Raw genomic sequence first — 12,062 nt, forward strand, 5'->3', positions numbered from 1 at the left:
ATCTTTTTTTGTGTCACTTGCTATGGAAGTGGTTGATCTGTGAGGGAGCTGTAAATACTTGCTGTCCTTTATCTTCCATAAAGTTTTGGTTTCGTTAATTTGTAGTATTCTTTGAAAAGAGATTATGCACTCTGTCTTTCTAGAAACCAATTCTTGCACTTTGGATCGTACCAGGATTTGGCATGTTGTTACTCATTTTGAATGGTGCCTGCAGTCTTTATCTTCATTCTCTCAAGTCTTGACAGGAGGCAAATGTGCTATCTACCACCAAAGTAGTCTACTTGTTGTTTAGTGTTCTGTTACAGGAAATCAGTTTTAATACTTGGGATAAAAAATGTGAGATTTTTGCAAAAATCAATTTTCTTGTACTCTTGATCACAGGGCAAATAAGATGTAGGTGATGCTCAATCCCATATCAGAAAGTAGTTCTCTCTCCACACGTATTGGTGAAAAAGTGAATCTTTACCAGAAAACTAAAACTCTTGTTGAAAATAGCAATTTAATCTTTAAGTGAGAATTTAATCTATTTGGGTCTACCTCAAAGAATAATTATTTCTGGAATGCTGTAGAAGCAGTCTAATGGGACCCAACTCTCCATAAGGATCCACAATGTTATTTCATGGTCCTCACAAAATTGTCCTTTCTCTTTGAGGTCCTACCTAGCCATTTTGGACTCAAAACAAAGGCATGGAGGCTTCTGTTCTATAGGGTCTCTGCTTCCCACTCAGTTGGAGGACAGAAGAATGAAGTTCTCCCCTCCCACTGAATCAGAACTGCAGCCCTGATGTTCCTGCTCCGTGTGAAGTCTTGCTGGGGCTCCACTTCCTCACCTCAGCAGCTGAACTCTGTGCAATTCACTGTGATGTGTGAAAATAAGCTCGTCTATTTATTCACATGTCGCTCTGATGTCTGTATTGCATGTCAGCTGCTAAAGCCTTCTGAGTCCAGCAGTGTTTCTGAGCAGTGCCAGTGACCAGGCACTGGGCTTGGCAGCTCTCTCCATGCTAATCCACCCAGATCCAGGAGGGCAGACAGATGTATTGACAGTGGGGAGAAAAGAGGATAACAAGGATGTCACAACTGCATCTGGATTGTGCAGGTGAGCTTTCAGTCTGTGACAAAGCCTGCCTTATTAAGCAAGAAATGTGTGCCAGAGGATGCTAAGAGCCTCATCCCTGCTATCTGCTTCTGTTCTTTACATGTGTTGTTCTTGTTCCCATCTGCCAAGGAAACACTTGGGGAGGGCTTCCAGCTGCCTGCTCAGATGGTACCAAAGAGCTGCAGTGTCATGAGCTCCTCCTGTAACTGCACACGCCACCGCCTAAGGGATGGATGGACAGACCTGCCCTAGGAGAGGCATTGTTCTTGTTCATGTGGCATGAAACAGTTTCAAAATGAAAACTTTACTGAACCTAAAACTAAATTAAGAATAAGAAATTATGTCAATATCAGGATGTTTTCTACTCAGCTAATCCAACTCCTCCTTGCATCTCCCAACAGGTATTTAAGCGTTTTTTTCTCTTCTTGTATGGTGTCTTACGTAAAGAAGGCCTTGTTTAACAGTTGCTAAAGCATAGGTCAAAAAAGCAGGTATTTTGTACTTGTAGTGCATCAAATAGCTAATAACGGTACTCCATCTAAGAACAGTGAATCCACAGACAACATGCAGACAAAGAAGACAGCAACAGTGAAACCATTGTCAAGACCATGGAGAGGGATAAATTTGTAAGGTTCCCAACGTGGCTTTGCTGCTGAATAATAAGAATGGACATTGACTGGTATGCATTAGGAGTGCAAAAAGTTTGTGTTACTGTGCTGCCTCTTCTCTGCTCTTACCCTTGGCTTTATTGGTGGTTGCACCTGTTCTTGTGGTGTGCAGAAGCCCTTGCAACAGATGAAAGTTTCCTCCAGCATGTACCTGAATATTCTGCTCGGTGATGCTACTGCCCAAAGTAGGTGATGAAAGATGAAAGACACAAGTGACCCAAGAATGCAGACCGCACAATCCCTGACCTACAGTCCTTTGGAAGGGGAAGAACATCCTTGGTGCTGGAAATGCTAAGGTGAGAGCTGTACAAGGCACAGTGGGAGCTCATGCTATGTACAGGGTGTTTTCCCAGTGTGGGGTGTGGTAAAACCACTGCTGCTGACATGTGTAAGCTGAACTTTCCACAGATACATGCAAGTGCTCTGCAAAATGGAGACTGTAAGTCAGGGGTGGTGCAAAAATCACCAAGGGGTTTTAATTCCTACATGCCAAATTCTTTCCTGATTTTCTCACACTACTACATTGTCAAATACAGAGAAAATTGTGGATGCCCAGTCCCTAGAAGAGTTCAAGGCCTGGCTGGATAAGGCTTTGGGCAGCTTGGTGTAGTGAAAGATGTTCCCCCCTATGACAAAGGGGTTGGAATTAAATGATCTTTAAGGTCCCTTTCCACCCAAAGCATTCTACAATCCCATGAAATGTCTCACCTAGGCAAACGTTCCCGTTTGAAGAGGCAGCAGTTAAGCAGATGACTTGTGCACAGGCGCAGTGATGCCTGCATGAAGCAAACCCCTTCTAAGTCTGTGAGCTTTGCAGGGTGCAGATGTTGCACCTGTGTAAAGACATGGCACTTGGGAGAGACACCAAGATGAGTGACCAGAGGGTGCAACGAGGCATGCTGCATTCAGGGGATTTTGACTGTGCTGGAGCCATTTTCAGCTGCAGGAACTTCAGTAGGAGATTTTCCAGAACCCGTCTAGTCTCCAGCAGCGGCCAGATGCTTCAGTCTATGGTGAAGAAGGCACAACAGCTAACTGCAGTCAGGGTAATGGAATTTCTACCTGCTGCTAGTGACAGTGTTGGAATCACCTTGCCCATCTGCTGAGGGATGAGCTGGGCTGGATGGGGAACCATCCAGCTGAGAGGACCTCCCGCTCAGCCTGACTGGGTGACCAGAGCCTCCCCCGCCTTACCCAGCATAAGGAGTGGGAGGCTCCGGTTCTCCGTCGGACCGGGCGGCTCCCGGTCCCGCCTCCCGCCGCGGTGTGATGTTGGGGCGGAGCGCATTCCCGGGACTATATCCACCGAGAAGCCTGCGGGAGTGACTCGTTTCGGGTCGCTCCCGGGGATGCTGAATATGGAAGCGAACATTGACCCGTCGGAGCTGCAGCCGCTGGGGGAGTATGACTTCGAGAAGAACTTTAATCACCGGGCAGCCAGGAAATGGATGGAGGAGAATTGGTGAGAGGAGAGGGAGAGGACAAGAGGTCGTTGACCTAGTGCATTCCAGACCCTGGGTAACCCTATCGGGTCCTGCTGCTTTTAGCAGAGCAAGTGTGAGGACCTTCGGTTCCGAGGAGGAGAAGACGGGGTGTCTCTAGTTGCATACCTGAGGCTGTGGAGGATGGGGTGCAGCAGTACATGTGGCAGAGCAAACAGTGGTGCAGGTGGGGCTGCAGCTTGTAGGGAGATGGTGATGTGGCAGGAGGGCAAAGAGCATCCGCGGATGGCCACTGCAGCCCTTGCACTGCCAGATAGGGTACACAGCCCTGCCATGCTGCACTAAAGCCTTGGAATGTGTGGGATATAACACAGGGCAATTGAGGCTCCAGCTGACATGAAACTGGCCTTTTTAGACATCCTGTGCCTGTAGAGTCTCACATGTAAAGGGATAAGATGATGCATTGATGTGTTTGCTTTGGATCCTGCTCACAGGCTACCAGAACCTGCCTCATCCCACCAAGGTCTTGTGGAAATCTCCATGATGTAGCAGTTCACTTTCTTTTGTGCAGTCCCCAGGGTTCTTGCTTACTCAGTGTCAGGGCAGGCTTTCTTGTGACCAAACCCAGCTTTAACATGAGAATGTGAGATTTTTTGTTTCTTGTTGAGAGTACTTTGCTGGGGCTACAGAAGTCTGGCTAAAAATAGGTCAGTTTGGGTCTTTTCCTGACTGTTCCCTCTTCTCTACTTGCAGGCAAAAGTCTTTAATTTTTTCTGTTATTTATGTGATCCTGATATTTGGAATCCAGCATTTCATGAAGGAACGGAGGCCCTTCAAACTGCGGGGACCACTGGTCCTGTGGTCCTTCAGCCTGGCTTTGTTCAGGTAAGAGCCTTTGTTAAATCTGGAGACAGCTGTAGACCCTTCCTCAGAACTGGATTGATGCAAAGTTCTGGTTATCCACTACATCACTAGGGAAATACATTAAATTTTTCCTCTTGAAGGCCCTTTCCAGCTAGGGGAGTGACCTGCTAATACAAGTCATTTATTTCTCACCAGAAATACTTCAGCAAGAATGAGTTGCAAAAGGATCTCTGGGGAGAGTGCTTGAAAATCATTTGTGGGTAGATTTGAACGTGAAGCCTGCAAGAGCAGACATCTTCCCTCATTCAAAGGATGCCTGCCAATTGAAAGTTTGATTTGAGGTCTATTTATCTTTAAAATTTAGATTTCTTTCTCTTCCCCTACCCACCCCCTCCGCTCCCCCATTTCTTTAATCCTGTTGTGTAGGAGGTGGGGAAAATTCTGCTGCACTCACAGAAGGACAAAAGATTAAACTAAAATGTGCTTTCAAACTGTCCAGTCTTATTGAATAGTTTCCTGCAGTGGCCATGAAAAGGTTTCAGCATGTGCTCTGTATTTAAACTAGCATATGTCAATTTTATAAAATTCCCCTCATCTCCACAACTTTTTCTGTCTGTTTGGTGGTACAGAGAAAAACTAGACTACTGCCTCTGTAACTCCAATTGGCTTTGACAAGGTCAAAAGGTTGTCCTCTGTCAGGGCAGAGTATGGCAGCAGTCTGTAAAACCACAAGTTGTGGGAGAGGGGAGGTCAGAGGGTAGCTGTTCGTCATCTGTTCAAAGACAAACTTGTGCTAATGAAACAGGTTAATAACAATGGTAAAGTGGTATTTCTTCTCATAAGCTGTAGGAGTTGCCTGCCACGGGAAGTTGTGAGTGCTCCCTGCCCTCTGGCCCCATGTCAAAAGGCAGGAAAGTCCTCCATTCCTCATCAGGTGGGGCAGCTTTTGCTCAAGTGCCTCTTCAAGCAGTGGAAGCAGGAGGTGCTTCCCTGAGGGGAGCACTCTTTGATGCTACTTTGTCTTGCAGGAATAGGTTTTAAATCCTGGGTAAAACTTGTTAGGAAGTCTAAGGCGGCAAAGGTTTTTTTAAATGTCTCTGAGACTGCCCTGAGCATCAAGATGGAGTCAACTAAATATCCATGGGTGCAGAGCTGTCAGAGGCTATGTTGAGGCCCTGGGCACAGTGTTCAGCTCTCTTCTGGTTTTCTTGTAGTCTCATTGGAGCCTATCGGATCTGGAAGCAGATGGCCTTCCTTCTCCTTACCAAAGGATTTAAGCAATCAGTGTGTAGTCAATCTTTTTATGTCCACCCTGTTTCCAAGCTTTGGATATATCTATTTGCACTGAGCAAACTCATTGAAATGGGTGAGTCTGAAACTTCTCCTTATCCTATGTGTTTATAATTGCTTTGCTTTTACAAGCAGATTTTTCTTTTACAGGTCTCTGTCCAAATGTTATTTGGAGAAAAGGGTTGCTTAGCCTTGCATGTGTCACTCATTTTCTTGCTCCCTATTGCTCAACTGAGATGATATGCTGGCTCTCCATGGGGCTGCAGCCTGATGTTACTGTTTGAGTTTGATCCCCAGGCTGGACTAGGCAATTCTGCACTGGAACAACCGTGGCGAGGGGGTAGCAGGCAGGCAGGGAGGGCTGGGCTTTCCACACAGTTTCCATGAAAAGAAGTAAAGAGGAGCCAGTTGGAAATGCAGTGCAGGTAGATCTGGGAAAGCAAGCCTGGGGCAAGAGGCTAATATGGCATGTTTGGAGTATAACTCCAAACATGCCAGAAGATAGGGTGCCTAAATGGTCCTCTTCAGTACAGATGATTTCAATGGGAACCTAGGCTTTGGTGGGATCAAACCACATAATGGCTTCAGCATTGAAGCTTGCTTGGTCTGTTTCCTGTGAAAACTTGTGCAACTGCTGTGCTTTCACCTGACTAATGATATACCTCTTCCCCAACCCCAGGTGACACTCTGTTCATTGTTCTCCGGAAAAAGAAGCTCATCTTCCTCCACTGGTACCACCACATTTCCACAACAATTTTATCCTGGTATGGCTATAAGGTTATGGCAGCTGGGGCCGGGTGGAATGCAGCCTTAAACCTCAGTATCCATTTTGCGATGTACTTGTACTACACTGTGGCAGCCTTGGGCATCCGGGTGCCCCACTCCATCACCAGGCTAATCACCGCTTCACAGATTGTGCAGATTACAGGATTTGTGATAATGAACATCTTTATCTTCTTATGGAAGGATGATAAGCTCTGCCAAATTACTTGGCCACTGTTTCTCCTTTCATCGAGCTTGTATACCACTTTATTGGCCCTCTTCTCCAACTTCTTCGTGAAAACTTACCTGAGTCGCACCCAGAAATCAAAAAGGAATTAAAACCAAGGGATGGAAGAAGAGATTGGGATGGAGGTGGGGAGAGAGGGAGAGGAAAAGGGGAAACTTTTTGCTTCTGTCTGGAACCTAAGTGCCTGATGGGATGGGTGTGATGGGGTTTAGGAGGAGATCACTGTAGGTAACAGCCTTCAGAGTAACTTGCACATTGGCCTTTGGTGCATCTGCCTTGCAGTGGGTGGCATGCCAGAGTGAGGTGCAGGTTGTGGCAGGCTGGTAACAGGAGAAAGGGGAAGAGGCTGGGGTCTAGAAACCTCAAGGTTGTGGTTCTGCTTTTCCTTCTTTGCATCACTTGGGTTTGCCTTGTGCCTCACTTCCTTCCTGGGGACTGATATAATCCTGCATGCACCAAGACTCTTCTTGGAACAAAGGTAGGGAAACTCCTCTCACAGCAGCACTGCCCTCTCCATGGTCTCCAGTTTTGGGGAAGAACAGAGCTCAAACCTGCTGCTACTCTGCAGGGAAGCCCTAGTAGATTGCTGGTGGGAACAGCACTGAAATGGAAAACTCCTGCTGGTTTTTTTAAGGTTATGTAGGGAAGAGATCTACTTGGGCTCTCTCTTCTCCTCTGTAATGCAAGGAACTGAATCCCATGAACTTTAATGGCTGTTCCTGTGGTGTGCCTCTTGTACAATATTAACCCATCTATTTATCTTGACTAGCTACTGCCTCAAACCCTAAAAGATGAGCAGGGTCCAGCTCTGTCCTGCAGTGTGTCAGGCATTGCCAATGGTTCCAGCCCATGGCCAATCTCATGGGATGGGGATAGAAGGGTCCCAGAGTCAACTCGTCTCTGGGTGCATCTGCCACTGGGAGATGTGTTAAAACAACTAATAAATACCGTCATGTATGGATTGATTTCTTTGATGCCTTTTTCATACCTGGCCTTTGTACAGAACTGTGAGAGGAATGCTGCCTTCTCTGCCTCGATACTCTGTCTTCCTGAGGGTTAGTGACATGTCCAGCTGGCTGTCCTCCTGTGTTTACCCCTTCTGCAGTCATCAGCTGGTCATGCTGCCTGAGCGCCTTTGCTCACCACCAGGGAGCTAGAAGTGAGAGAGAGATGATTAAAAAATCAGCCTGTTGTTTTACCATCTGAAATTAGCATGTCACTGTGCTTCATAAAGCCAAGATATGTCTCAGAGCCTGAGACTGAGGGTCTGAGCCTCTGGGTGGGTGTTCGCTCCTTCCTGGTGAACGAGTTTTAGACTTTCAAGGCAGTGGACTGGAAAGCTGCCACATGGCAGTGGGCTGCACTTCCAATGCTGGGAGATGGCAACAGCCCTGTCCAGTCTTCTCTGACAAGGGCTCCTGCTCTGGACTTGGCAGCGTATTGGGTAGTGGTGTAACAGCACCTTCCCTAGCTGTGGGAAAGGCAGTCAGCCGAAGGGTTGGGGAATAGGAATAAACTGTCTTCCACATTTAGGTCTCTTTAGAGAGGGGGTGGTGAACATATGGGAGTAATGGGGTGGTCTCTCTCCTGCATAGTGCTGTTTGGGGCACTTTATGTAGCAGCTGTAGTCCTGGTGAAGCAACTGCCAGCTCTCCTAACTTCTACAGCTGCCCCAGGCATGCTCCCTCAGTTGTGTCCAGCATCTGTGCCAACACAAAGAATCACAGAATCATCAAGGTTGGAAGAGACCTTTGAGATCATCAAGTCCAACCATCCACCCAGCACTGCCACTGTAACCCCTGAACCAGTAAATCACATCACCCAGCACCAGATCCTGATGCCTCTTAAACACCTCCGGGTTGGTTACTCCACCACATTCCTGGGCAAGCTATTCCAATGCCTGACTACCCTAACAGTGAAAACGTTTCTAATATCTAATCTGACTCTCCTCTGTCTCAGCTCTAAGCCATTTCCTCTTGTCCCCTCTGCAGGCAGAGCAGAAGAGACCAGTCCCCACTTCACTGTAACCTCCCTTCGGGCAGTTGTAGAGAGCGATGAGGTCCCCCTGGAGCCGGGAATAGACGGAGCTCCAGGTTGCGAGAGCCGGTGAAGCCGAGCTGGGGAGTGGGCGGGAGCGAGGGGGGCGGTTTTGCCCCGGGGCTGTCTCGGTGTCACGGCGGTGGGGAGGTTTCCCCGGGGCTCTCTCGGTGTCACGGCGGTGGGGAGGTTTCCCCGGGGCTCTCTCGGTGTCACGGCGGTGGGGAGGTTTCCCCGGGGCTCTCTCGGTGTCACGGCGGCGGGAGCGCGGCACGTCCTGCAGCCCGCCGCTAGGCGACGCCGCCGCCCGCGCTGTGGGCGCTGCCCGCGCTGAGGGCCGGACCGGGTCGGGCCGGGCCAGGCCCGCACCGCGACGGCAGCGGGCCCTGAACGGGACTGGCTCCAAGGTTAGAGCCGCCCCTCACGGTTGTGGACCTGTCTGAGCCCAGCTTTCGCACGTACAGCAGCGGCCCGGAGGTGCGCGCCCACGCCGCGCTTCGGGGCTCTATTGGCAGCACGCGCAAGCAAAAGGAGCGGGAGCATCCTGCGCTGTGCGAGCGGGACACGGAGCGGGGACGGTGCCGCGCTGCTCTGGGCTGAGGGCAAGAACCGAGGGCGGCTGCTGAGGGCACTCAGCGTCGGTGCGCTCTGCGTGAGCCTTCAGACAGCTGCAGTGGGGAGCACAGGCCGTGCGGGTGATGGCGGCTGAAGTCTGGCCTTGAGAGAGAAAAGTGCAAGGAAGACAGTATTCAGACAAACGGGGTTTTTTCAGACCCTCTCGGTGTGGTGAACCTAGCACAAAGCTATCCCAGAATTAGTCACTGTAATCTATGAAAATTCCCGAGGAATTTCCCCCTCTTCAAAATGGGGACTGGGGCCAAAATCCAGGAACTGCTCGCAGTTAAATCCCCCCCTCAAAAAAACATAAAAAAACCCCGCAAACAAACAAAAAACCCCACCAAAAACCACCAAAAAAACCCAAACCCCACAAAAAACAAAAAAACAAACAAACAAAACCCCACAACAACAACAAAAAAGCACAAAACAAAGCCAAACTAAAAACCCCAAGCAAACAAACCAAAACAAAAACAAAATTCCCAAACAAACAAATAAAAAACTGGATCAAATAATCTCACTATATAAACAATGGAGATGAGCAGGAGCTATGTGGACACATCAAGAACAGAATCTGGTCAAAATAATTCAATTTTCCTCTCTCATAGGGTAAGGGCATGGTGACGGAGAACTTCGGCTGCCAGTCAAGTGGCTTTTAAGGACGATCTAGATGGGATTTGGATAGGTACAAAACCCACTGGATAACTATACCCAGACAGTTATCCACAGTTCACTGTTGAAAAGGAAAGGGTCTTTTGAGTGAAATTCAGGGACATCTGTTGTGGGTCTGGTTTTGCTCAGCACTTCCTTTAATGATCTGGATGATGGAGGACGATGTGCACTTGCTAAATCTGTAGATTGGGAAGTATCCAACAACAAAGTTATTTGCCTAACAGGTCTCCAGAATAAATGGAATCCTGCTAAAAATTGTGTGCTTGGGGTTGCAGTATCAACAAGATACATCTGGGGAGGTACTGGGGGCTTGTGAGAGAGAAATCCTGGGTAAGGGCTGTAGAGCACCTGCTGTGTTTGTGCTGGACCAGAGAGCATGATGTCTGAGTCCTGGCCCCGTGGGGAAGAAGCTGAATGTGAGAGGCTGAACTGGCTTAGCTGAACCAGGAAGGCAGGTGGCATTTGTCAGACAGGAGACATCTCCCAGAGCGCTCTGCCGCCAGCTTGCTCAATTAGTTATTTGCTGTTGGCCACCTCTGTTTTCTGTAGTTTTTAAGGTTTTCCCCATGGTTGTGTCAGTTGTTAGGTACCATTGTACAAAGTGCTCTCAGCTCAGAGCTGGTGTGTGGTTTGCCATCTGGTCTGGACCCTACTTGGTACAATACCTCTGACTGCAGAAACAGACCCCACCATCTTCTGCACACAGCACGGGAAGGAAAGACTTGAGCCAACTAGCCAGGCTGCAGAGCCACTGGCCACATGTACCAGTTACCTTGTGTGCTACTGAGTCTGTCCTGCTGTGGTCTGGAGTAATGTTAATTTCAATGACTGCATAAAAAAACTCAGGCTGAAAAATCAGGACCTAAACTAGGTCTTGACTTTTCCCCACTGGCTCCCAGAAGAGATAATGAGAACCATGTGCTGGAGCTGGCCTTCTGTTTGGCATAGTTGGACATATCTTTCATCCACTGAATCTTGTAACAGTCAGCAGCCAAGTCTTGTGCCGTATCTCCCAGCCAAACATCATCTTCTCTGTGGAACAAGTAGAGGACCTCCACAATCATCAGAGCAGCGCAGAGAACCACCAAGCACAGGGTGGAGGTGCAGTGTATGTGGAAAAGGAGGAGAGGAAAGACCGAGTGTGTAAAGAGATCAGCTCTTCATCAAGGCAATAGGAGAGGATTGTGGCAGCACCTGTCTTGGGTTACCAGGGAGAAAAGATGGACTCTGCTATGAGCTGGGCTCAGTGGACGAGAGGGTATTACAGAGAAGCCCAGACCCTTCTTTCTTCCCGTAGATGGAAGAGTCATGTCAGAGAAGGGAGTTAAGAACAGTAGCACCAAGATGAGGTGTGTATTTGGTGGAAAGGCTGCTGCATGGCAGCTCCAGCACAGAGAGGAGATTAACCACTGAATCTACTTCAACAGCATTTGTGCCCAGCAGCAAGGTAGGATCCAGGTTAAAATGAAACATATGGTCTGGGATGTACTGTGTTTATGTTTTATATGTTTACACTTGATCTTTGAACCCTTTCCACTAGTAGTTGTTTCAGTGCAGGATATCTTGGCTCCCAGATTTTGGATTAGATCAGAGCAAAGAATAATCTGTTACAGTGAGGGTGAGCTGACGCTTGTAACTGCTTTCAGCACCTGCTCAAAAATACCTTCAGAAGCAACTGAACTGTGGAAGAGGCTTTGGCAAAAACTGAGCAGTTTATGTGCTTGGTTTGTGAGACCTCTTACAGTGTCCTAGTGAGGATCCATTCTTAGCAAAGAGCTTGCTTTCTCTCTGCATGCTGACGACATTGCAGAGCATGGGTTATGTCAGATTTGCCTGTCCTATTCTTCCTGGTATAACAGTTTGTTGTGAAGATATTTTAGGGCTGTTTTTTTCTATCTAAAGAGGAAAGTAAAGTAGTGGAGTTGTGTTTTCCCTTGGAGCTTGTGCTTGATGAAGGGAAAGGTGATTGCATTGAGTAGAGATTCCCTGCTCCCCTGCTGTATTTGGAGCTTCCTTGGGCCCTCGGAGGGATCTGCTGCCTCCCTCTGCACTGGCTGAAGCAGCAGCTTTTCCAGGTGCCTGTACAGCTTAAGAGGGCCATCTCTGTTCTACAGCTTTCCCAACAGAGGCTGAGCAGGGCAGGTTGCTGCACCTGGCACCTGCCCTGGGGATCACTGTTCAGAGCCAGAGTGCTTGGGGGGCCCAACCTTCCTGCTGCACTGGGTGCGTGCAGACAGGGAACACGGAAGGAGCTTCCTTTCCTGTTCCTACTGTGTGTGTGGGCTTTTGTTGTTCTGAGAAGCCAGGTGTTTGATATGTAAGTAAGGAACGTGAACTACTCTTCCAAACTTCAGCCCCTGTTCCCA

The 12,062-nt window shown here is 48.4% G+C and overlaps 1 protein-coding gene across 1 annotated transcript; it reads left to right on the forward strand.

Annotated features, from left to right (window-relative positions):
• The first annotated feature begins 3,116 nt into the window (after positions 1–3,116).
• Positions 3,117–6,464, forward strand: ELOVL3 (ELOVL fatty acid elongase 3). The gene is made up of 4 exons (XM_041415876.1): positions 3,117–3,229; positions 3,963–4,094; positions 5,288–5,439; positions 6,043–6,464. Exons 1-4 carry the CDS (start codon positions 3,117–3,119, stop codon positions 6,462–6,464), a joined length of 819 nt encoding a protein of 272 aa, XP_041271810.1.
• The last annotated feature ends 5,598 nt before the right edge of the window (positions 6,465–12,062 follow it).

The sequence above is a fragment of the Onychostruthus taczanowskii genome, unplaced genomic scaffold, assembly GCF_017590055.1.
Source record: "Onychostruthus taczanowskii isolate IOZ18803 unplaced genomic scaffold, ASM1759005v1 scaffold5, whole genome shotgun sequence".
In the NCBI taxonomy this organism is placed as follows: Eukaryota; Metazoa; Chordata; class Aves; order Passeriformes; family Passeridae; genus Onychostruthus; species Onychostruthus taczanowskii.